Source organism: Eutrigla gurnardus, assembly GCF_963514095.1.
Source record: "Eutrigla gurnardus genome assembly, chromosome: 13".
In the NCBI taxonomy this organism is placed as follows: Eukaryota; Metazoa; Chordata; class Actinopteri; order Perciformes; family Triglidae; genus Eutrigla; species Eutrigla gurnardus.
In genome coordinates, this window is record NC_139936.1 from 19058686 (window position 1) to 19086389 (window position 27704).

General features: G+C 41.1%; 1 protein-coding gene across 2 annotated transcripts; it reads right to left on the minus strand.

Moving 5' to 3' along the window:
• Positions 1 to 27580, minus strand: ypel1 (yippee-like 1). 2 transcript variants are annotated; one of them, XM_084025379.1, is made up of 5 exons: positions 27149 to 27580; positions 19760 to 20044; positions 7780 to 7823; positions 5634 to 5742; positions 1 to 3995 (listed from the first exon to the last, which is right to left on the minus strand). In XM_084025379.1, exons 2-5 carry the CDS (start codon positions 19874 to 19876, stop codon positions 3906 to 3908), a joined length of 360 nt encoding a protein of 119 aa, XP_083881505.1. In that variant the 5' UTR covers positions 19877 to 20044; positions 27149 to 27580; the 3' UTR covers positions 1 to 3905. The 2 variants fall into 2 exon arrangements, with proteins under 2 accessions (XP_083881505.1, XP_083881506.1); XM_084025380.1 differs by lacking the exon at positions 27149 to 27580 and adding an exon at positions 24596 to 25017.
• Positions 27581 to 27704: the final 124 nt, after the last annotated feature.

The window sequence follows — 27704 nt, forward strand, 5'->3', positions numbered from 1 at the left end:
AAAAGCCGCCTCCTAGTTCAGGAGTTACAGCCTTCAAAAGGATGCAGCCGTGGAAAGTGTGTCCTTCCGAGGAGGTAAAGGCCAGCGTCGCCTCACGGACATAAAACCAATGGTGCATTCAGGTGGTCCTGTATATTTCATAAAGTCCATTGAAAGTTGACAAAATAATCAAACCACAAGATTCATCTGATGTTCTGGAGCTTCTTCCTTGTGTTGAATACAAAGTAGTAAACTCAAATTTACCAGCACAACATAACTATCGATGAGGTCATCTCATACTTTTCAGACTTAACAAATTGTCCCAAGACCGCTTGAACACATCATTAAATATTAACATGACATCAGAATTAAAGTGTTGTTTCAATGCCCTCTCTGGTGGAAAGTTTCACACCCAGTATCCGAAATTTGCTCTGTTGCACCCGTATGCGCAACAGTGATGTCACGGTGTACTGACACGCCCCTCCGGTGTACACTTCTACATCACCACAGCCGGATCAGAAGTTGAACCGGCTGCAAGCAAAAACAAGACTTTCAGCTGCTGTGGAGTTGCCCTTTAGACAGCAGGGGTGCAGGGGATCGGAGGGCATTTGAAGGAGTGTTTCAAATTTAACAGGCCTTGTTTGACGTGCTAGTCTTGAAATGCAAACCTTAAAGGCTGCAGCCCTAGAATGGTGATGTAGCGACACAGCTCGGGTGGCTAACAAGTGGACAAGAAAGAAAGAAAGAAAAAAAAATAGATAGGAAAAGTTTATGATCATTTTCGGTCAAAATCGGCACAAGAATGAGAAAGTTGTCAAGAAATACAATCAGAATATTCACAGCCAACGTTACCAAAAGTTATGGACCTCCAATATGGCTGCCAGAGGCTGCATTTCATCTCCTGAAAGCCCTCTATACAGGAGAGACTGACTGTAGTGGTGAAAGGGTCTTGGTGAAGGCTCTCCCTGCGACACAGTGGGAGATTCCAGCTCGCCCTCAATGTCTACACGGCTCAGCAGAGACCTAAACATCGGCTGTCTAACGGGCTCTCACCACACAAGCTAAATGAACAAGCTAACAGAAAGAAAAAAAACCCAAACAAAATAGGGATAAATCACTTCCAAACAAACTAACCTGGCTCTCACCTCACAGATCACCGGGAGAGAAACCAAACAGCTGTGAAAGAAAAAAAAAGGACAAATAAAAACACGTCCAAACCCAAAAAGAGAGAGAGGATAAACAAAAGAGTAATTTAATGTCTGAGGGAAGGAAATTAAACATTCACTTTCATGTGTGTGCATGCATGTGGGCTAATGCACACACGCACACGCACACGCACACACGCACACACACACACACACACACACACACACACACACACACACACACACACACACACACACACACACACACACACACACACACACACACACACACACACACAGAGGTACAGTGAACAAAAGTGCTTCAAGTTGGGGAAGTAAAAGAACTAACCCAGTAGAAATACGTATAAAACCTTAAATATGTTACTTTATGTACAAAAACTGTAACACGGGCCAATATCTCAGCTGTTTATGTCTTTATATTTTCAAGTAGGTATCACTGCTAACTATTAAGGGTTTTGCATTGTCATCGTTTTCAGGATAAAATGTTGTGTGATCTGACTGACCTTGCCGGCAAAGTAATCAATCACTGCTGATTTTTAAACTCTCCCATCCCACCTCCCCCGCCCCACCTCATCCCGCTGACATCCTTTTTTTTTTTTAATCCTTCCAATAAAAAGTCAAACAATAACAAGCTCCGGGCATCCCACATCTCCTCTACACTCTACTCTGAGAAATAATATACTGAATATCCATCTGTCTTTGCACCTATAAAGCTTAACATAGAAAATATAAGCATGGATGGATACCAAGTCCCAAAAAAACAAACAAAAAACAAACAGGGGAGGATTTTGGTGAACAACAGTATTTTTGAGGGCCACTATGAACCAGAAAGGGAGGTGAAGACACATCGGTTCACACAAAGATTTTCAGAGTTATGCACTGCACAACAGAAAATAAAGATGGGGAGGCTGTTCATGTTTTGAAGAGGCACAAGATTCATACAGCTTAGAGGCAAATCACAAAGAGACAATTCACACGCTCTTTTAGAGACAGAAGGATAAGCATATAAAGTGCAAAAGACCTACAAGAGCAGGGAGGAATTGGCGAGATTTCTACGATAGCAGCAAAGAATCATCGGAAACTACACTTTTCTCAAGCAGAAGCTTGAGAGGAAAAGCAAAATTTGTCGATGTCATTTAAATAAAACCAAATGATTTAGAAGCATTGACTATGGTTTTAACAGAGACGAAGAAAAAAAACCTCAAACCGCCCAAAACACTTTCTTTCCATCTCCAACAATCTGTCGTTCGTCTGTGAAAAGGCCATTACAAAATAATAAACAGAAGAGACAAGAGCGGACGTTTTGCCTCTAAACTGAGATGAACCAAAGGCCTCTGCAAAGTGCAAACGAAGTAGCATCGTTCAAGTATGTCACCGTGTAATGCGTGACCACACACACACACACACACACACACACACACACACACACACACACACACACACACACACACACACACACACACGCAGGCATGCACACACACAGTCATATGCATACATATACATATGATGGTAAATACATATTAGGATCCATGTTCCAATATCTACGTACTACGAGTATTCATAGTATTGATGGATATGTAATGATAGTATGTGTGTGTGTGTGTGTGTGTGTGTGTGTGTGTGTGTGTGTGTGTGTGTGTGTGTGTGTGTGTATATATATATATATATATATATATATATATTCATATGCATTTGTTTCATTACTAGACAATGGAATAATACAGTCTGCCTTAATGCTTTATGACATGTGGCCACTGACTTCGGTTTCTCCTGTCTAGAAATTATTTTCTTTATCACTTGCGCAAAATGGGACCAGCCACAATCGCACTTAGCCAAACGCTACAAATATTTCTATATAGTTATATATGTATGTATATATATACCCATTTATGTCAAACAAATAGTAGGTGCTGCGTTCAATGTGTTTGGATGCTGAAGAGTACCAGAAAGGGGGAAATTATGAAAATTCACAAGAAAGAAAAAAAAAGATAAAAACTGAAAGAATATCAGGACTAAAATCACACACGACTGCAATCCCATCCTTTACCATTAAAAAAAAAAAATCAAAATGCTGCTACATATCTGTAACTACTCTAAACTCCCTTTCCCCTCCGCTCCTCACCTGTCCCTGATTGCTCATTTGGACATTAGCAAAGAAAAGCATGCTCAGCTATCGGCAGAGATACAACACAAAAACAAAACAAAACATGACAGGGAAATAAAATGCTAACCAGTAACATCCATCTGCCATCAAACCAAAACCTTACCATACCCAGAAGTTAAAACTATACCAAACAACATTATCCGTCTCGCTGGGTGAGCGAAATAAAGAAAAACAAAGGACATGTCCCCTCAGTGAAGTCTATCTCTTCGCTCGGTGGTCGCCATGTCACCACAATCACTTGTTAGCGTGGTTCGGTGGGGGTGAGGGGGTGAGGGGGTGAGGGGGGGACCCATAAAGCTCCAGCGCTGCGAAGGAGAACTCACACTTTAAAGTAATGACAGGACTCCTGTGACGTGATTTTTCAACAGTTGCTCCACTTCCTCGTCGTCATTTTTTTTTTTTTATTATTGTAAATGTCATTTGTTCTGTACGGTTTCACGGTGGGAGGGTGTGCACGTGAAGGAGGCGGGAGAGTCGAGGTTGGTGGAGTTGTTGTTTTTTTAAGGGGGTCAGGAGGGGGTCTGGGTCGTGGATGGTCGTCGCTCCACGCAGTTCAATAAAGAGCATTCCAAGGTCAGAGAGAGGAAAGAGCGGCGTCACTCCCATCCATTGTCCTTGATCATGTGAGCCAGCTCGATGATGAACTTTCCCTCTTTGTACTTTTGACTGCTCTCAAACGCGTGTTCCTGTCAACAACAGAAAAGAGAGATGAAACGTAAGTTAACTATTTACCCAAGTATTGTACACATTTGAGCTACGGTACTTTACATGCTCCTGTATACTTCTACTCTGCTACATTTCAGAGGGAAGTGTTGTATTTTTACGTCTCAATATTTATCTGACAGCTTCAGTAACTTTAAACAAATCGAGATTTTTGCACAAAAACATAAACACTTTTAAAATATGATTCTTGATTCTGCGGCTAAAGCAATTAGTCCACTTAAAACTGAAAATAATCATTAGTTATTTGTTTGAAATGACCTCAACCACCTTTTACATTCATGCATGAGTAATAATAATCTAATGATATACTAAACACACCTATAAAACCATCTGTTATCATGTGGACGATGCTGCGTTCTTCCCGTGATGGCAAGCAAACCATCTCCATGACAACCGAGCGAAAGTTTAAATATTCTCAACTTTACAGCACCAGGTGCAGAGTCGGACTCCTTGTAAAAGTTACACTTGACTCAGGCAGCCAATTAAATTGAGCAAGAGGCGGGCTTTAATGCTTAACCACTCACTTCCTTCTTGTTTTGATGCCATTGGATGTGGTCGGAACGGACAATTTATTCCCCCCCCCCCCACACACACACACACACACACACACACACACACACACACACACACACACACACACACACACACACACACACACACACACACACACACACACACACACACACACACACACACACACACACACAGGCTCATCAGCTGTTTTTAAACTAAGTTTTTTCGATGAGTCTCAGTGGGATCGCGGCCAAAGACTGCGATATGCGATAAGGATGCAATAACTCAGCTGTGACTTTCATTTTGAGTCAATCTGCAGTTAGACCAATATGGACCCATGTATTCACTTGGCAGCAGTATTATCTGAGAAAAGCAGGAGGTAAAACTGAAACTGCAGCTTTCCTCAAGTGACCAAATTACGTCATTCAAAAGTCTCAGCTTCCTGTCTGACAACACATCTCCTCACGTGCTGGATAAATTCCGGTGTGCGTCGCAGTTCTGCTGAGCTTGAGGAGAACCAGGATGTCCATGTGGGCCCGGGTCTTTGATTGTTGGCTCAGCCTGCTTTGCCTTGTAAACCAGCTCTGCTCCACTCTGCTTTGCTTGAGGGGATTTTGTGAGACTCGGATTGTTTTTGTCACTGAAGGAGCGACTCTAAGTGAGTCTCTGTCTCATACTTTGTTCAGTTATTTTACACCTTCCTATAGTGCTTTCAGACAATTACCGGGACAAGCCTCCTCAAAACGCCCTGACATTTAATCACTGTAGACTCTCAGAGGTACCAGTCTGTCTGCAGCCAACCTTTCGCGGCTGTAATTATCTTGCGCGCTGTGAGACCAAAGAGTCCTCGATCTCTGAGCCTAAATACAAAGCTGTGCAAAAATAAAACTGTCACCATGGTTTTAACAAGCTATGTTTTAATGAGAGCAATCTTGTTCCTTTGACCTGCAAAAGCATAATTTGTCTTGCAAGCCAAAAAAACCCACATAGTTGCACAACAACCCAGTGGTGCACCCAAAAAAAACAGAAACTTTAAGAAAGTGGATGTGGAGGTGAAAGATCACGGGTGAAAGTTTAAGGGGACTTACGTATTTCCAGCCCAGGGTGGTTTTACAGTTTTCACAGTAGATGTCAGCCACAGCATGTAAACCTGTGAGGAGAACCCGCTCCTCAGCTGGCCCGCAGCCGACATTCACCCTGCAGGGAAGACAGGAAGTGAAGAAAAGGTCATGGAGGTCACAGAGAGCAGAAGAAGAAGAGCTCAAATATTTCACTTTAAAGCCAAAGCTGCATTTGAGTTTTCAAAGTAAAAGTTAAACTGGAGATTAAAAATTGAGACACACATAGGTGAAAATATTCACATTTCCAATTGTATCATAACTATTTCTCCATATCAGATATTAGGCTTGCACTTATTTGGGGTATTTTCTTGCACAAATGGTTAAAGGAATTCCAAATGTCAAAAATAAAATGCTTTGACATCAAGTTAAAGAAACAAGGCTACATTGCTTTGTTCCCAAAAATGACATTTTGGAAGGATTTCTTTACCTGACACCAGTGACATTTTCTTAGCTTATCTCATCGTATATATATCTTCAGATAACTATAAAGTCCCCCAACATGGAAATAATGCGTCAAAAGTGTACCCAAGTACAGCACTAAATAAATTACTTTGTCAGGGAAGTCTATTGGTTTTCTTCCTGACTAAACATTACGCCTCCCTCTCCCACTAAAAACTGTGCTGCTGATTAGCTTTTAATTAAAAAGAAATGCCACAGACGAATAAACAACCAATTATATGTAACCTGCTACATGTAGGCGTCTGCAAAACTCTCATTTTCCCACCAAATGTATCTGTTTTAGGCTAAATGGATTTCAAAAGCTTTTGCGTTGGCCGTGACTGGCATGATTTATTTGGACCTGGAGAGTCTGTAGAGTGCTTCTTTCGTTCAATTCATTGTGGCAGGTAGGAACAATGTAATTCAGAGTCGGGTGGCACAAAGCAGCTGCGCCGTGACACCTGCAAATGCCTCAGACCTCTGGGGGGAGAGAGCTTCTCCTGTGTGGTTCATGAAGAATGAAAGCCAGGACCGAAATCCAACGGAGCAGGAAATAAACCCCTAAATGTGGCTCGTGGGTAACGGAGATGGATGGTTAACCAGCAGCTCCTGGAGCGTCGGATGACATAATTTTTTTTCCAGGTGTCTAAGTTACATATAACCATTGGTTTTATTATCTACGCCTGGAGTATCATGTGATTGTTCGTTTGTCTGTGAGTGAGTGTGCACCTTTGTGTCTGTCCAGGGCTTATCTATCATTCGGCTGCAGCAAACTGCATAATATTGTGCATGATAAGTTAAGGCTGCACGCTCAACGGTGTGTTGTTGGCTAACAGCTAATATAACTACTGAATTCAGCTAAAATGACGACTGATTTACATTAAAATCTACTGTAGTCATATAACTGAGACTGGAATCAAACTGGTTTTGACTCCCTGTCTCCGCTGTTCTGTCTGCTTTCACACCAGCAATTTAGAACACATTTATGAGTGTTTTACCATAAAGTATGAAAATATAAACAGTGCTGTCTAAAGCCCTGTACAGAACAAGATGTCCCACCCAATCCAGCTAAGTGAGGTGGTCAACACAACCACGCTGGAGAAAAAAACCCAAGGTAAACTGTAAGTGTGGGTTAGAGCCCGACCATATATCGGCGGGCCGATATTATCGGCCGATATTAGGCATTTTCCAAACTATCGGTATCAGCATTTATAATGGCCAATAAATGAATACGAAACACCCTTATAGAACTTAACAGAATTTGTCTCCAGTCTTGTTCGAAGTTATATTTCTGAAGCTTACCAAGTCTTTTAATACTAGTAACTTTGTGTTTGGTTGTTGTTGTTATTGTGTTTTTGTTCAAAGGACTTTATGTTTTATATCTTAAGTTTGTTTTTTTATACATTTTATTTATCAGAACTTTAATATATTTTGATGTTCCGTTGTGACAATAAAATAAACAAGTTTATTTTTAAACTGCATTATCATATTTTTGTGAAGACTCATAAATAACTACAAATAACTAATGTTAGGGAAATCTGTTAATGTTTTGTTAGGCATTTCTGAAATAAAATAAATATCGGAATATCGGATTTTTAAATCAACAAACATTTGTATCGGTATCGGCCTTCAAAATCCTTTATCGGTCGGGCTCTAGTGTGGGTCTCATACTTACACTGAATTAAACAGATAGGCTCTTCCTTGACTGCCTTGAAATGACTGTAACGAGAAAGAGAGAAAAAAAAACATGTAAGTAGACGATACAGAGTTCAAGGATGTTAACAACTGACGCCCTGGGGTGCGTTTCTCCCAGTAACTGTGTACACTTGTTCTTCTACCTTGTCAAGGTTCCCACACACAAGTTTGGCTGGAAGGTAAGAAATAAAGCATGTCTGTCATTAATGACGTGGCGTTGTTTCTTGAGCTGTTGCATTCCTTTGTTCCCCGTTACTAATTGTTGCATCAGAGCAGAATACATGAACTTTACACTTTGTTCTTAATTTCCTGCTAAATATCCATGAGAAAATCATGTAAAAAGCCGTTCATAGAAAGGTGGGAAGTTGATGTAATGAGGGCTTGACCTGCCAAAATGGGTTTACATAAAATCTAGATAAAAATCTAGTAATAGTCACATTTTTCCTCCCGAGTTTTCCCTGCTGCAGAACACAAGACTCCCAGCACCGTTGTTGTGATGCAGCGCTACAGATATTCAGTGTGTTTGCAGATCAACAAGGCGGCTGTTACATCAGCGACTAACAGCTGATAGAAGTGACTTCTATGCCTGAACAATGACGAGCTTTCAGAGTGAAATGTTGGTTAAAAACACAGCCAAGATACAGTTTAGTGCTCCCCTGTGGAGTTTTCTTTTCAACAAATACTCTTAAGTTATGTTTACATTCAATGTTTCTTACCAAAGTGCAATGTGTGCATCCCTGAGGTGCAACAAACATGTTTAATGCATTTCCTTCATCATGAGGCTGGAAGTAAGACAGACTGTCCTTATTCTGCAGATCTGTGCAGAGAAAGAAAGGACCGCAGGTGGCAGAAAAGTTACCGTGCACACACTACAATATGAGAACAAAAAAAAGGTGATTTTGTTTTTTCAAATATTTTTTTAAACCTGCACTGTTTCTATCCACATTTGTTAGCTTTTCTTATTCACACACGTGTGTCCAGAAATATGATGTTTCATGCAGGGTGTGTTTATGAAAGATTGAAAACAAACTTGAGGGTTATTTGGATCGAGTCTGGATTGAGTATTGCATAATGCAATTAACCACATGACCAGTGGGATAGGTATGGCAGGATGTGAAGAAATGTCCATGGCAGACGCCCAACAAAGCAGCACAAACATATTGCAATAAACATGATGTTATATGTCTTATAGAATAGTTGGTGTGAAACTACAAGAGTTTAACAGATCTTAGCTCAAGTGCATTACTGACACTTTAACAACACAAACAACCAAATTAATCATGCAGCCATGATGGATGTAGGAGGTCAAATAAAATGGAACTTTCTAAACATCCTGCCGTTATCCTGTGCGTTAATGTAAACATGGAGCAGAAAAGCCGTCACAGTGGGTGACGACAGAGGCTGCCAGGCTCCTCTCCTCCAGCCGCGTCATCCTCGGCCGGCAGACAGGCCCCAATCGGCTTTGCTTTTTCCATTGCAAATGAGTGCGGCGGATAAGTTTGTGGCTGCGGTCGAGGGCGCTGAGCTAATACCGCCTAATAGGAGCACCAGCTGCCTTCTCCTGTGCTGACCACAGCCTCCACTGCCGCCGCCGAGGCTCAGGGGATCATTTCAGCTGCCCGAGTCGTGTCGGCGTTTGTCAAAGCTGGAAAAGTTTTATTTCAGATAATAGGAGTTTGGCTTGGAGCCGATTCAAGACCAATAAATGTAAGAAGGAGGAGGAAAAAAAGGGAGGATTATTATTCCTTTCTCTGCTCCCCTCCTCTCGTCGCTGTCGGTGCTGATGTCTCTAAGCTCAATGTTTGAAGTGAAGTCTGCCCACATATACAGTTGAGAGCCACCAGACATGTGACCTTTGGCAGCCAGAGGGAACTAGGTCGGTCCCCGCGGAGTCAACAACAAGTCCTCGCCACGGTGTTTACGGTCCGGGGAGGGGAGGTTACTCCATGTGACAAGAGCTGGGTGTCATATCTGTGCCTCGCTGTGGCTCAGACATCAACTTAACCACTGGCAAAAAGTGGACGTCTCTCGCTGCCCTTATCTGTTTCCCACAGTCTATTTTTACTTTGGCAGCGTTTTTGTCTCCCCACCCGAACCGCTGTGAGCTTCGCTAGATCGCTCAGCAACAAAACACATCAGGAGCAGGAGGATGCTCAGCAAATAGCCTGTTAACAATCTATTTGCAAAATCCTACAAGATCAGTAATGCAGACAGAAGCCAGACAGGCAGTAAATGCTCCAACAGGATCCTGCAAGGATTGTTTCCAAAATACACTCTTACATTTTGAGAGAGACAAGGATGCAGGGTGGTAGCACTCCAACCGGTTGTTTTTTTTTGCCATTTAATAAACCACGAGCAAAGGGAGTGTGGTTACCGAGCTTGTTTTCCTTAAGCTGTTGCAATTGCATTTGTTTTACAACGCTTGTTCACAAGAAATGAATTCTACAAAGCAAATCTCAAAATCCCTGAATCCCTCTTGACCACGCGGGACTGAAGGGAACAATACCTCGCACAGAGAAATCAGCTCCTTCAGCCGAACACGCAAAATACAAATCCAACCCCAAGAGGCCAAAATGCCTCAACTGCAGAGAACAGCGAGTTAGTTCTCCGACGGGCTCAGACAGCAGACAAACATCTGATTTCACCAAAAAAAAAGGCATTTTATTTTGGTCCTTGTGAAATAAAGATTAACTTGAATCTATTAACAACCCTGCTGAGGTCCATTTTTACCATCTGTCTCAACAGATGCTCAACTGTGGTAAGTGATGGTTCGACTCCTTTAATGCATCCTGTTAAACCCCAAAAGCTCTATATAAATTCATTTTAAGTGGAGTATTCACAATCTTATACTATGTTCTGCGATACTTTAATCTAAAATACATTTTACATAAGTAATGTCGGCTAACATTTACGTTATGGGTTCAAAGGCTCCCCTTTGATCATGTGTGAGAAATTTACAGACATTACAAAGTTATGTACTTATGTAATGATAATAACATCTAAATAAAAGAAAATTGACTCTTTAGTTCTTCCCCTAACAAATTCTCCTTGCTGTAAAAAGCAAAAGCAGCATGCTCCCTTCAATTCAGTTCAGCTAGCTTAGCATAGAAGTGCTAATGCTAGCTCCACTGGTTTTCACATAGTATGCAACAATGCTTCGTTCAAGAGTCAATTCTCATACAGGACATATTCCCTATATTAACTTGCCATTTTGGCATACTGATATTAGCTTATTAGCACTAAACATAAAGTGAAGCTGAGGCCATTTGGACAGAAACCAAAATATTGGACAAAGCGTCAAATGCCATTTTCCTTTTTTCTGTATCACTCTGCACTATAGTGGTGGGCCGACCGAACATCCCTCAAGCCTCTCTGGTGGTAAAGATACTATATAGTTTAATAAAACCTTGCTGACCTTGAATACATTAAGGCTGTTGTGTCACAGTTACATCAGTCACATGTGAACCATCAGAGCTGTTGGCAAACTTCCAGCTGGAAGACGAAGATGAAGAAGAAGAAGAAGAAGAAGAAAAGTGTGATCAATCCATTAGAGGGGCTTCCATCAGCCTGATGGGTGGGACCAAGCCAAGGTGCTGAATGAAACACTCGGCCTCCTCCTCAGTATTCAGGCTGCGTGGTCCGGCTCCAGGACCACGTTCACACTGCGGGCCTCTCTCTCGCACTGCTATCTGGTTTCAGGGCGGCGCTCCTCTCTGCCCGAAGGGTGTAACCCACATCTGATCTGAAATACGAACCGACGGCCACTTTGAAAAGATGCTGCGTGCCCGAGATGACAATGACAATATATGTCGGATCTGATTTTGTGCCTACACTTCTCGTATTCAGCATGTTTTGGTTGAAGGTGTTGATTGGACTGAAGCCAAGTCGGCGACTATGTCCGGCCTTCGTGCCAACGGCCTCGTACACGAGATCGTATAATCACAGCTCTAGTTGGACAGTGTGTGTGGATGCTGCTATAGAAAGACTCTACTCCGTTAACAAGGGGGGGGATGGTGTCTTGAATTGATTCTTTTCTCCATTTGTCTGCTCTTAAGTTAGCATCCCCAGCTAACTAGCATACGGAGAACAGTAGAGTTGCCAAACCACATACGCTGCTTTGACAGTCCGAAAGCATTGCTATCATTGACAAATCTATTGTAATATCGAAAGATTCAACCCGCGGCAACACTTCCAATGTAGCCCGATGTCGGCAGGAAAAGCAGAGATCTACACTGGGCTAACGTTAGTGGCTCTGTCCTGGTCTTTAAAAAATAAAATAAAATACATCTTTCACTTATAAAGGAAAAAATATCAGAGGGTGCAGAACTGTGAGTGTGCATGGGGGTTGTTACACGGAACGTTTCAATTAATCTTTTGAGTCACTTCTCTCTGCTTTGTATCATTTTAAATGGAATACTTGACTCGACTGTTGGTCGAATCAAAACAATTAATCATCAGGGGCTATGAGATACTGGCTGGAAAACAAAACAATTAACTGATTAATAAAGAAAATAGATTATTTTTCATGAAAGTTGGATAAACAATTAGACAAGTATGTGTACCATTGCTGGCCTCAAAATCATCTAGCATTAACTGAAGGATTGTCAGGAAATTTTACTGAAAAAAGAAGAGTTCAGGTCTGCAGTCTTTTTTCATAAGCTTCCCATATTTCATTTAGTGGTTGAGGAGGGGGAGGGGGGGCTATGCTCGCCATGCTTCCTTCTGGCCCGTACACTCAGGTTAATCCTCTCTTTCGGGCTGCTCCATCTGCATCTTTTGCTCGCCGGCTGGCATGCCTCGAAGACTCAGTGCATAAGCTGAGGGAGGGGAAACAGTTTTTTATACCTGGCTCAGGAGCTTTGCAGCATTCAGACTGCTACTGTGGGGAGAAATGTGCCAGAACCTGCAGAGCTCCTCCAACACCTCCCTTTGTTGTCAACGTGGTCGGGTGGCTCGTTTCTTTTTTTTTTTTTTCTCTGTGCACAAGCCGGAAACTTGACAAATTTCACATTAGATGAAACTCAAACATGGACGGGGCGCGTGGCCCTTGGCAGCGCGTCGTGGAAAACACCAGACTACGGTGTCATCTTCTCCTAAGTAACATAATCGGCTTAGAAGGGTTGATGCTGACGACTGGTGATGCTGCCTTGCACTACTGAACACACAAATGCTAACGAGGTGGGGCAGCGAAAAGAGCTTATTAACAGATCTGCCAGCACTATATTCACAATCAATATCGATTGGAAGCGGATGTGGAAAAATAAGATATTAAACTGCTGAAACGCTGATAAATGTTATTTATAGTTTGGAAAGTCAATGTGTTGAGGTTGCATTCACCGTCCCTGGTGGTTAATGTTCTTGCGTAGCTCAACAAACTGATTCTAATCTGCCGCCAAAATGTAAAAAGAGTCTATAATGTGCAAATTAAAAACCCAAAATATAGTTATCTGTTCTTACAGAGACGTCTAACGTCTAATATGATAGTCAGATGTTGTCAGCCTGATACAGGAGTGTTACCGTCTCGGCACTGAACATTAACTGGGGCAAAAGGAAGATCACATGAATTGGTTAATAGTAAAGTGACTTGCATGGATATATGTTACTTGGGGTTAAGTGTTAAGCTGGCTGGAGGAGCCCGGGATCGAACCGCCGATCTTCAGATTAGAGGACAACCCGCTGCAATTCTAAGCCACTGCCGCCCCAGTAATTAAATTAAAGTGGATTGCTTAGACTAATTAGGTCATTCTTCAAGAGTCACCCAATGGCTTTGGCCCAATAAAAAACGAGGAAACGTCACCATTTATGTCACTGGATGTTTCATTATCAATTAGTCTGCTTATTATTTCCTAAAATAAAAAAATGTGTTGTCGACAGTCCAAAAAGTTTTTATATCATAGCAGGTGACAAAAACCCCAGCAATTATTCATGTATGACAAACTATAGACACTGAATGTTAATGACATCACCGTCAAAGTCATTTGTTGCAGAAATGTTTGAATTGATAATGTGAATTTATTTAATGAAAAAGGTTGTAACAAAAGATGTGTTTGTCTCGGGGACGTTTTAAAACTATATTTAAGATGTTGTTTTCTTCTCACAGGATTTTGGAGATAGCTGTTGGATGGTAGCTTAGCGCCCTGACTCACCACAAACACCAACATAACCTTCTCGAGCCCGAAGCTAAGAAATAATTAACATACATCAGAAAGTACAGCATTTCCATCTGGCTACAGGATCTACACCAAACAGGGAGACAAAAGGAAAATAATTAAATAGCAGTGTCGTAAAAAAAAAAGAAGGAACCACAATACAAGAGGAGTTTAATTGATGCTGATGTAAATAGAAACCACAAACTGGCTCGGAGTACAGCCAACTATTCCAGCACTTTGGGGCGCTCCCTGAGCTGCGACTGCTGTGCCGTAATAAATCTAATTTATTTGCATTTCCCAGTTTGAAGCACTCGGGTGCTACTGGTTCACCAGCATTCCTGCTCCAGCGTGAGCTTGGAGGACAAAGCGATGTGACTCGAAGCAAACAAACATATCTTCAGCCTCTCCCACGGAGACGCCCGGGCTAAAGAATATCTCGCTCTCGTCCAATTATTGGTCACTTAGAAAGCAAAGGTCATCGCTCATAATAAGTCAAATGACTTGTTAGCTGAGTGTTTATAGCGCGTGCCATTGTAACCGCAACGTTCCTGGTTCGATTCCGGCCTTTGGGACCTTATTGCATTATATATCCCTCTCTCTGAAAGTGTGAAAATGTCCCAAAAAATGTATAAAATCTATTGAGAAGTCAATGTGCAGTTGAAAAGAGTTAAAGGAGACATACTCTGCTTGTTTAGGTTAACTCTTGTATTCTGGTTTATGTTCATGCATAATGATTTTTACAGATTATTCATCAGATTAGTCATCAGTTAAAAGAAATATCAAAACTTTTTTTAAAAGCTGAGCAAAACTCAGAAGAGTTGCAAGTCCACCTTAAAGGTCAGCCCACCTTAATGGAGTTGTTGTTGTCATTAGCTTCAGGGCTTCCCTTCACTTGAAAAGGCAGGTAGCAACAAGACACAGGAACTAAACTTGTGTCTTGAGAAGTTGTTGCATTTACTCCCTGACTCTCTGGACCAGACCCTCGATGACATATCGTCAGAAACCCCTGGACAAAATCCCCAGAACAGCAAAAATGTGCTCAATTATCGTAAATCTATCATCATAAAACTAAGACTTGTTACGCCTGTTTCAGTAAAACGAACAGCAGTTAAAAGATCCAAAAATCCAACTTTCAGCTCATTTCCGACTACATTTCTATGCAAAAGCACATCTGACTTTCCTGCACTTTAACCAGACGGTGAACATTCCCAGTGAAGGCCCCGGGGCCCCCAAGCTGGCTCCAAAATCAGCCAGAAAAAACTAATTTACACGCGGACACTTTTAACCACCGACCTGTTGGTGTTTTGGCACAGAAGTTCCACTTTGCTGCATCACAGCCAATAACCTCTAAAAGCATTTTCCTCTCCGCTACACGCTCTATTCATCCCGACCGCGTGGAACCACAAGAAAGTGGAAAATGGTGAGTCCAACTTCAGAGAACTTTGGTCCCGTCCAGCAATTGACCTTTCAGATGTTTAGGAGCGTGTTTCTGATTAGTTCCCGAAATGTGTTCCAGCTTCAATAAGCTGGTTATTGATAAATGTGTTATGGAAAGTTGTGCGGCTGTTATATTTATTTTTAAAACACTGTTCAGTTCCCTTTTTAACTTTTCTTTTAAGTTGTTTTTGGTTGTTCACTGTAGAGCTGAAATTGTTAATTCAATGGTTGTGGATAAAACTTTTATTTATTTATTATTATTTATTCATTTTTACATTTTCAGTCAAATATGCCCCAAATATGCTGCACATTTCAGCTTCTCAAATGTGAATGCTGCTTTTTTGTGTCTTACTTCATAGTAAACATTTGTTTTTGTTGTTTTTGGGGACATTTCTGGAAAAATCTGAGCCCATTTTTCACTTTTTTACAACATACAAACATAAATGGCAAATTACACTAAGAAAAATATTCAGTAGTTACAGCCAAACTAATTACATTATTTTATCGATATAACTTTGCTTACTTTTTATATGCATAGATTCTATCATTTGAATCTACGTAACACTGTCTGTGTTCTTGAAGTTGAATACTCCAAACAACATTCTTTATATGAACTCTGTCCTAAAAGCTTAGTTTCATTATTAGTTCTGTTTTCTTCCTAATTTCATGTCATGAACTTCCTGATCGCAAAAAAGTGCATGCGAATGAAACAGGAAACATGAAAATATTCGAATGATCTGATATTTCAGGGCTTTAAATGTGATTCTTCGGCATTCCTCTAGATATTTGCATGACCCTCTTTTGCCCTACTCTTATTCAATTTCATTTCTTCTCTGCATCTAATTAAAAATTTGCCGCAGCCACAACTCGACTTCCTGCACAGGAGCCAATAAAACGCCATCGGCCTTGTCACACAGTCTTTGCTGCATGACGATTAATCCACATCGCGGACATGGCTCCAGACAGGTTAAGTGAGGTGCAGATGAATGAGGAGAGTTGCCTCTTTGGCCAAAAGGCTCGTCGGCGTGATTTATGGTGCTCTTTAACAATTAAAACCGTGTGCATTCCTTGTTGTGCAGAATTCACAACTCCAAAATCACCATCTTGAGGCCTCTGATCCTGCTGAAAGGAGCAAGACGGTCTTGTGTGAGAGCCGTTTACTCGTCCTCCTCCTTACGCTAACAAGCTGCGAGCTTCCAAGTCTCCGAGCAGCAGGGGGCAAATGGATTTCGGCGTGGAGATGGAAAGTGCGCAGACTGATCATCTTTACCATTTTTAGTAATCAGCTTAGTGCCTGGTGAGAGTGCTACGTGCGGGGAGCCGCCGCTCCTCTGCCACCATTTTGTTCTACAAAGTAACTGTTTGGACAATGTGGACTTCAATACCCAGACATCCTGTGAGAAATTGATACTCTAATACTTCATATAAACTCACTCAGATAAAAAAATGACCACACCCGGAAGGACAATGTCATTTTGAGCAAATGGGCTGAATCTTGAGCATCCGACGGTGTGATCCGACTGTTAAATGAGTTTTTTTTTTTTTTAAATGTTTGTTTGTTTTGGTCTCTGCTAGGATTGATAATTATGGAGGACAAGACATGGGAGGATTAATGCGCAGGCGGAGACAAATCTATCAATAGCTGTTTATGATGGAGGAATCTGACTGGAAGTTCAAAATGAGGTTTTTCAGGCCCAAACTGGTAGTGACGGCGTTTGATAAGAGCTCCACAGCAGCACGTTAGAACGTGCTGAAACAAGATCCGTCACATATTTGGTGGGACTGTCCAGTGTTAATATCAAAAGGAGGAGACCAAACAATAATCTTGAAAGCCGACATCCTACTTAAAATTTTGCATCAGAAATATCCCGACCAAAATAATTGCGTTTAAAGATATTATCCCGATAGTAATCAAAATGTACTACAAACTCTCTGCAAATCTGCATAAAAACAGGTCGATTAAAATGTGCTTAAAGACCGAAACACAATCATATCACGATCATATTCCCCCGGAGACTTTCCAGATGATGATGGGACTCAGAGCACTGGGCTTAAAAAACAACCTTTTAAGCTCAATGTCACAATAATATTGAAAATCAATCTTTGCCTGGTGTGTCTTTAAGACATTTTCCTCGAATATTAATTTGAGAGGAGTGCCTTTAAAATGCAGACCGGCGCTGCCAGACATATTTCTGACGCGTATAATAAAGCTGTCATCTGGATTCACTTCGGGCCGACAGTCTTGACAGAAACACTGCAGTAAACTTCTGACACGTCTTATTCCTATGAAAGCCGCAGAGCACAAACAACCCGCTTGTTTGAGATGTTTAAGTTTGGAGTGTCCATTGGTGCTCAGCAGGAGACGACGACGATGAAAATCATTTTCAGCCAAATTTTATGAATATATATGTCAAAATACAGATGCTTTGAGTCAGTAATGTCAGCTTATTAATGACCAATCTCCCTTTTTGGACACTTAAAGTCAACAACTTCTATTACTGAAAGGATACATAAAATTCCATACATAAACTTGAAATTTCTTTTAATAATCATCAATCAACCTCTCTTGTGTGATTATTTGCATATATTATTTTGATAAAAAACGTAATCCCTTTGTTGTTGTTTTTTGTATTTTTTATTTTTAAGCAACTTGAAGATAATACATTGGCTTATTTTCTATAATATAAATAAAATAATCACATAATTAATTAATAAATGATTAATCAATAGTCACAGTTCTGAAGACGCATTTGAGCTCTAAATTCAGCAGTTTTGGGCACCGAGGTCACTGGGAGGACACGCTGGTTGAAAAGTTTTGGGCATTGTCTTGATTTTTCATCTCATATTTTGAAAGTAAACCCTTCAGGTCACAGTGAGACTCAGCAGCAACCCTTTCAGTTTTACTCTTATCTTTTTCTTTAAAAAAAAAAAAAAAAAAAAATCAAAATTGTACTCAAAAACAGCAACAGAAACAAAAACAGCCAAAGAAGCGACGGCAGCTCCAACCGAACCTTCTGAGAAATGATGTGCAGAAATAAAACACAGATGTAGGAGTTGACAGGTGAGCTGCAATGAGGAGGTGAGCATCAGATAAAATTGCATTGCTGTCAAAGCCAGAGTGACATTTGCCACAGCTAATACCTGACGACACTAAATCACTGAGGAGGATTCACCGTTTGGCCGAGCGCAGATTCATTCATTTCCAAAGTATGACGAGGATGTGGTTGGACTTTATCATTCTTTTTTTAAATCATCACCATGGCTCATAATGTCATCCAAAAGATGATGAAGGAGACCCAGATAGTGATTATCCAAGCCAATATGTAGACGCATCTGCAGGTTTAGCGGTGATTTATAATGAAAGACTGGACACAATTGCCATAAAGCTTCACGTAGAACAGCTGAACTTTGTACTAACCAGAAAATCTCAAGCACAAAGCGTTGCTTATGTCCCTCAGTCTGCTCCATCATTAGTAACATGATTTCATTCATCAACATTGCAGCTCTAGTTTGCCTTTTCAACTGTTTGTTTTGGTTTTACGGCACATTTATTTCAAGTCAAATTGTTATTTATGAAACAACCCCTGATAAACCCACCTACCTGCCACAAAATGGCAAATGCACAAAGTTAGCGACTAGCTAGTGAACATGGACGAGCATTTAGCAGATGAAGATCCAAATATCGTTGTCAGGGGTTGGTGGAGACCAAACACAGAGCAAAACATTTTAAATGAATGAGGCTCTGTGTGCTGCACGTGTAAGGCGACGTAAGGCCAGTTGGATTATGTAGTGATGCACTACTACACAACTAGTTAGTAAACTACTGGACTGGATACACTTTGCTTTAGATATTTATAAAGATCATTGAATGTGTCTACACTCAGTTTTCTTTTTACATGTATGTGTTGTTTTTGCTCATTTGTGTTATTTTTCTTCAGGTCAAGTTCATGTAGGCCACAAATATGGCCGCTGGGAGATTTGTGACAACTGCAAAGTGCCTGTAGCCTTTTTGCATGTAAATGTAAATATAAACAGACATATTGACCTTTCGCTAAGCCCCACATCCGGCTGCTACTCCATCAAGCTGTCAGAGCTACCGTAGAGCCCATACTGTCACTAAATGCACTCCGTGAATAATAATTCACTTCTTTGGAAAAACAAAAAAGCAATTTAACAGAGAAGCAGACAGAAGGGGCTAACGGTACGTTTGAAGGATATATCCAGGATGTTAAAAAGATAATGATAGGAGTTAAAGCCGGCAGATCACAGTGCAGAAGTGAACCACCGTCATCTCCTTGTGATCGAGACAGAAGATGGTGAAGTTAAGGAACAATGATTGGCCAGACGGCGTTCGAGGGGACGGGACTCATGTACCTTTGAGATGAGCTCGTCGTGGTTGGCCAGGTGTGCCCGGCAGTGGATGCAGCTGTAGGTGCGGTGGCAGCTGGGCAGGTAAGCCTGGAAGGTCTTTGACTTGGTCATCTTCACCATGTCAGTGGGGCAGGGCTCCTCGCTTGTGTCAGGACTGGCACTGGAAGAGTTGCAGCTCTGCTGGACTTGCTGACAGAAGAAGCACTGGAAGAGGCAGGCAAAAGCCGTCGTTGTTGTGGAGTGGGTGTGTGGTACGCTCCACACAGACACCACGGGAGAAAATCAGACCTGCGGAGCGGGACAAGAGATGCAGTCAGAGACCCATACTCCCTATTTTTAGAGCTCATGATCATGATTGCGTCTCCAATATGAACGCAGCTCATTTACCGGAGCTATCATTTGATTACAGTAATCTATTACGTGATTGCAATCGCGTGTTGTTGACTGCCAACACGGCTGGGCTTCGATGGAAATGAACATTGCGACGCGTCAAACAAGCCCTTCTGCATGTGAAGCTGCACAACAGGTTTCACTTGATGACAAACTGTTTCCTTATTCATGGTTTACATCCTCGTCGGTTCCGTCTCACTGGTGCAGGATGAGATTATTACGGCTTCACGGATCAATGTGAAGTGTTCCGCTTTGTTTGCATGTCAGGAATATATTAATCACAGAAACGTCTAAATCACATAGTTTGGTGTGAGCAGTAAGTAACCGTCAACTACATTAAGTTAATTGGGTCAAAGCTGAAATAGGAGCAACTTATATTGACAACAAACGAGCCTTAAAGTTTGCCTTCCTTTTCCTGTATAAAGACGTTTGGCGCCCTCAGGGTTTGTTTTTAATCTGCCGGATCAGGTAACTGCTTGTGTTTGTTTCTCTTCCCCGCTGGATTTCCTTTAATGACCTAAAGCACCCAAGTAATAGTCCCGCATTCGCTATCTCGCTGAGGTAAAAGTGCAAAAGCGTTGGCATCAAAATACACTTCAAGTAAAACAAGTAAAAGTGCATTCATGCAGAATGGCACATTTCAGATTGTTAATCATTGGATTAGAAGGATTGATGCAATAACTATATAAGTATAACTTTTTAACTCTTGTATATACTGCTGCTGCAACTGAGCTACTGATCTTAACCTATAATATATGATAATTGATTGGTAATTTGGATTTTTGATTACTAATCATAATCTGCAAAATTACTAGTCAATAATTGGATTAAATAAATTAAGTGGAGAAGAGGTATAAAGTAGCATTAAAAGGATGTACTAAAGAACAACTCGCTTAAAATTGTACTTAAAGGGAGAGTTTGGTGCGAAGATTACTATTATTAGTTGCAATAAACTCTAAATATAGTTTAAAAGTTTTAAACAAACGAAATCCAAAGAGCAAACATTGGCTCCAGCATCACAAAATGAATGTTTGTGTCTATTTATCATGTTTTCATGACTGAGATGAATTCAGTTCTGCAGAAACAAAAGCTACCAGTTCTCATCATCTGCAGGACAGAGGCGATGGACGAGGAGACAAAGCAGCCGAGACGCAGTGAATGATGGACTCAGGTTGGCAAAACAAAAACTCTGCAGGTGAACAACACCGCCAAGTATGCACCAGAACGGAGACCTGGTCCACCTTCCTGCTGTGTGCTGGACTTTGGTGAGCTAAGAATTTGGATTCCAGGCAGCTGATCAAATATGACATTCATGCTTACACCAATACCAAAAATATGAAACTTAATCTTTACAAAAATCATTTTTAACCTGGTGACAGGAACAGGAATTCATTTTGAAGGATAAAAAATGTGTTCGAAAATTCAACTTTTAAATTTAGCAGTCACGTCGTCAAACAGGCCAATTTTGTTTTATTTGCCTTATTTCTATTTAAATACCTCTTTTATCGCCCTTTATGACACTATTTATTCATATGGAGTTATCATTATTAATCGTTCTGTGTGTGTTTGTGTCTGTGGTTTACACTGTGGGAACTAAAAAGGCTCAGCTGTCAAAGGAATTGCAATTCCTGTAAATTTTGGAGATGAATGCTGCTTCAGTGTCTTTAAGTGGACTCTGAGGTTTGAGGTCACGCAGGTTTGTTAATAGGCTTTTTACTGGTTCCTTTTTCTACGACTTGTTACTCAGTTGTGTTGTATTGTGTGTATTGATCTGTTTTTTATTTCTATGTGAAGTACTTTGTAACTTGCTAAAAAAAAAAACAGTGAGGAAAACCAAGTTGAATTCGGTTTAACCTGAAGTGATTTAAACACATTCACCTCCAGTCACAGTCCACCAGCACTGCAGACATGAGGGAAAGTAACTGAGTACATATACTCAAGCATTAATACTTCAAATACAATGTTATTGTATCAACATTTTAAAAGGTTTACTCCCTCTTGTCTAGTTTATTTGTTAAGAGTATATTCCATTATCTATTTTTAACTCATTTATTTCTTTTATTGTTAGATTTGTGTTTCCTGTTTGCATTAGTACTAAATTATTTAACTGTTACATTTGTACCATCTTATAATCAGCTGGTCAATAATCTATAAAACGCTTTGAATTGCATTAGCCTGTATAAAAAGGTGCAACACTGTTTCACAGATCAATGAAGCTGCATTAGTGGATTTGTTTGGCCACTTGGGGGCAGCAGATGCAGCTTTAAAGACAAAATCAGACATAATAGGCTTTATAAAGTCATGACGCTGTTGATGGGATTGTTTAGACTGCATTGCGTTTATGCAACCGTTTTATTCTCAACAAAGTTACACTTCCTGCCACTGGTGGACGAACCATTCAGGTCCTTAGCTTAAAAAGCACATAAAAGCAGCAATACATCGTAAATGAAATAGAATAAAAATACTCTTTTACAATTAAAAGTGCTGCATTCAAAATCTTAAGTAAAAGTGCAAAAGTATAGGCATCACAAAATACTGAAATAAAAGTACTTATTCTGCAGTATGGCCACATTAATCAGTGATGCCTAAGGCGGAGATACTTTTAATGACTGTATATTGCTGGATAGCTTTACCCACATACACCTACATACATCACATTATAATTTTGCATTAATTATCTGAATCCGCAAAGTAACTAAAACGTCAAATAAAGTAACAATGGAGTAAAAAGTACATTATTTGCCTTTGAATAAAGTGCAGAAGTATAAAGTAGCATAGAATGCAAATACTCAAGTAGGAACAAAAACCTCAAAAATGTATTTAAGTATAGTACTTATGTAAATGCATTAGTTACATTACACCAGTTCTTTTGGACAACCATGTTGATACCTTATACTTTGAAAGATAATTTGTATAACAAAGGACAGACGTCAATATAGTCCAAGTGTAAAAATCATGACAAAAAAACTACCTGTAGTCCCTAAAACAAATTACCTTAAAATATATATTGTCAACTGCGGCCCACAGGCTCAACAGGTCACTCTGACCACCAACACAACAATACAAAAAAGTGGACAAAACCGACATCGCTGCTGCATCCCTGAGGGTGAAAGCACAGTGACAACGGGCTCCAGAAGTTTCCAGTTGAGCTCAATGTGCTGCAACAGGAAGAGCGGCAGCGCCGAGACAGAAGCCAGCAGTCAGACGAGAAAACAAAGGAGCTTCCGCAACTCAACAGGAAGCAGCCGTGACCTGCCGTGAAACATGGCTGCTCTGCAAACACACACACATATACATACAAACACACAGATGTACAAGAAGAAGGGTGAAAAGGGCGGACAGTCTGACCTTGGTGGCCTCCAGACTGGCCATATTTACATACTGTCCAACATGTACACATACTGTATAATCAGCACAGGTGCCTGAGCAATAATCCCGGCATGAAAAGGACAAAATCCCCTTTCTGAATTAGCCCAGTTTAACCCCGGCTGCACGTGCACGGAGGAAAGGTACAACACACAAGAGCTTGGAGAGTGTGTCACACTTCAGCAGCAGCAGCAGCTTCTCTCTCTCTCTCTCTCTCTCTCTCTCTCTCTCTCTCACACACACACACACACTCACTCACTCACTCAATAACATGCTGTTATTTGCATTCAGACAGCTGACAGCGTGACACGACGCACACACCTTCCCCTTTCCATCCTAACTGCCTAATAAGGAGAAGTAAACGGCCGTGGAGCGTTTCTTTGTTTGTTTTGGTCCCCTGTGAAGTCAAGTTGCTCAGTTCAGGGCATCTGACACTACGTGGTTTTATTCCCATTCACTTGTTTATAGTTTTATCTTACAGTTTTATACATTTGTTCAAACCACAACAGCTTTCAAATACTTAAAACTCGAATCCTACAAAAATGTAATCATGGCAACAGATTGTGTGCTTCTTTTGTTTTCAGCCTTCCTCGCCACATGGTAACAGCTCTGAGTTTTTATTTTAACGACGTTGTTATGAAGGATAAACACAAGGAAATCCATAAAAAAGATGTGATGTTAAGAGTCGACTGGTAACACAGCAGGAACAGCTGATATTCAAAGTGAAAACAAAGAGGCAGCACAGTGTGCGTCTCTGGTAACCACTAACAGGAAGAAGTGTCCAGACAAAAGGCTCGCTCCACTCACCACTGAAGCTAAAACATTCAACACAACACGCGTGTTCCTCCGCACTTTTATATCGCAAATAAGTTACATGTTGACGTCGCAGCCGTTGTGCTAATGCCTCTTCTCCTGAAACGTGTTTATCCAAAACAAAGAGCCGCGACGCTCAAGAGCAACAGTGTCGCTGTCTGTTCTTTTGTTGTCGTTTGTTTTTTTCTGAGCCTGACGCGGTCTGTGAATCCGGCACGATACCAGAACCGCATTTCCTAAGGTGAACGCTGCCCTGCTTGCTGTACTCACCACCTGGATCATCTGAGCAAAAAGCAGCCTGGTGGAAAACTGCCTGCTGAAGAGAGATGTTTTTCAGTTGGACGTTTTTTCTTTTTTTAAGTTGAATAAATGATTGTCGCCGTCCCAGTCCCTGGTCCATGTGTGGTGCCGCCAGATGGGAACTTATTGTTGTGTCCTTTGAGTGCTGACGGATCTCATTTTTCCCAACACGGGCTTTTGTTGTGTCTTTTGTGTGCGTAATGGACTGGCCTTGTTACTTTGGTACGGAAACGTCACCACGTGGGAGGGAGATTGAGCTTTTGATCGACAGCCACGGTTGGCCAATGGGTGGCTGCGCTCCCTTCAGGCTCCCGTGGGAAAGATGGAAACCAGGTTGAGAGCAGCATTTAGGTGGAAATTAAACGTTTTGTTTCTTTACTTTTCATTAATTTATTATTGTATATATTCTACGTGTCTTTGAGCTTACCATTTAATTATGTATTGCATGTATCATCTTATTTTACTTTTATTCTAATTTAAGTATTATATGGATACAGATTTATTGCGCAACCCTGTGTTTTAAATTGAAAGATAAATTAACTTTGAACTTTAGTGATTATTTTTGTGTGTGTCAATACACCACTATTCATGCTTGTATTGTATATAGTAGATGCTCATTACTAGTTTTTAAATGTTATTTATCAATACTACTGTATCTGTTGCTGCAGTAACACATTAGTTTCCACATATCGGATCAGTAATAATCATTTTAAATGAAAAAAATAATCTTATTTTAATAGTTCAAATTTTTAGTTGGTTAAGATATGTAGAACATGGTATCAAACTATCACATACAACGTGTCCGTGTGTAAAGTGTGAGAAAGTTGAGAATTATTAATCTCGAGCAGCAAATTAAATCACATATTTTAGTGTCTGTAGAAGCAAAGCACTGAACGTTGTTTTTGTCATTGCCAAAGCGCTTATTTCCCATGCGACTTGAACGCAGCGCCAAGAGGAGGAGGGAGCGTGCACGTACCCGGATGTGTAAATAAATACAAGATGAGAATATGAATCTGAATCCTCTCTTCTCTCCCTTTTTGTTTGTCGTGCTCGGCTTCCACCTGCATCTCTCTGCTACAGTTTAAAGGCAGAGTCATATTTGGTTTATGCAGGCCAAATTACCTAATACATATTTCTATATTAATCAGTCTGTTATCTGATTAAGTAGCATTGGGGGTTAAATCCAAGACGGATTTGGGCATGTTTTATAATGTCAACGACAATAAAACATACAATCTGATATGATCCTGACACCAAGTGACACCATAAAGAAAAAAGTCATATAGGAGCGCCATTATAACCCTATACAATTTGCTATATGGTGACTTTCTCTGGAAAAACAGCTTTCTGAGCCAGAACAAGATTAACCATATTAGCTGTCTTTAACCAAACCACAGCGTCGTCTTGTGTTTCTTTAGTGTTATTTTATAGATTAAAAAACAAACCAGCAACCTGATTGCCTCCCCCCCCCCCCCCCCTCCTCCTCCGCTGCACTGTTTTTGTGTCAGTGCTGCATCGTCGCTGACATTGGACAGATCCACACCTGACACACATAATGCCATGAATGATGACATTAAATATGAAATGGGCTAAAAATAAAACGGTAATCTAGTTCCGACCTCCCAAACAAAAGCTTGCCCTCATCCTACCCTCGCTGTCATGACGTCGAGGACGCGCCTGACAACAACAACTCATCAGCTGTTTTGTTTTTTCCCCTCACTGCCTTTCATTAAAAATAACCTACATGTTGACAATGCAGCACCAGCCACCGTTTTATTACAATACCCTCAAATGTGTCGCTTCACCATATGCACGTAAACACAACATTGCAGACTGCAGCTTCCCTCGGAGGCTGTGCGCGCGTTAGCGTTATGAAATCCATCCCTTTCACCGTTTTCGTCGCCTGTTCACGTGGCATCATAAGCCCCCCCAAAAGACTGACCGACATCTGCAGCCGAAGAGACGATGGTGGTGGCATTATCAGCTGAAAGGAGGGCAAACACGTCAGGGTTTTGTTTTTTTTGTTTTGCTCTTGAATGCAACTCGAGGATCAAATTGCAAAACGTGTCTCGTTAAGGAAAGGAGACGCTGTAACCTTACGGTTTAAGTGAACGGGCTATCAAAGGCCTGCGGTTACATAAACCCGAGAGAAGTGTCATCCCACAGGAGGAGGAAACTAGAAAATAAATACGTCATACATAATACCAAACTTAGTTTCTTGGGGAATATTATTAAGGTTGTTTCCGGGGTTTGAAGTGTTTTTTTTCATGCATTAGTGTCTATGTGTGCATCCCAAACAGAAAAAAAATACCTGACACATTTAAGGTGTAAAATATAAGTATGGTCATTAAAAAACAACCCCCCTTAGTGCAACAGGAACAAAACAATAACATACAGCAGCCTATGACAACAGCTATAAACTGTCTTCACAGACACTTCATTAGTGGCAGGTTAGGCTTATTAAAGTGATTATTCTGACAAACACACGCGTGTCCTCCAGCAGGTCATTGGCGCTGCACTCACCCCAAAAACACTTCGCCTTCCCCCCCTCGGACACCAAAACAACCCGGCGGAGAAATCTCTTTCTCCGATGCAGGTGCAGGAGTCTCTGGATATTAGGAAAAAACATAAAAACTATAGACGCCTTCGCCGTCCCATAAAGGTAGCAGCGATCTGTCTATGTCGATCCGAGTGCCATTTAAAAAGTCCCCCCAAAAACCCAAAACAACATCGATCTCCTCGCTGGGTTTTCACAAGCCAAATACTTTCTGCGTTAAAGCGTTGAAATGTGCGGGATATCTCCGTGTGTCCGGGCTGAGTAGTCCCATCCGTGAGGCGGCTCAGACTGTGTGCACGCTGGAGCAGCTCGCAGCTCTTTGAGGGCTTTTAACCTCGATACCGTCAGCTGTCCGACGTCAGCGGCAGGACGGGCCGAGCTGTCCCGTCTGCGGCCTTATTTATGCTGAGATCCTAATTAGCTCCGTGATGCGCAGCGCGCTTATCATAACGCACAAACACGTCCACCACACCGGAAGTGTCGAGTAAGACCGCGCGGTCAGTTTTTAAAGTGTTTATATTC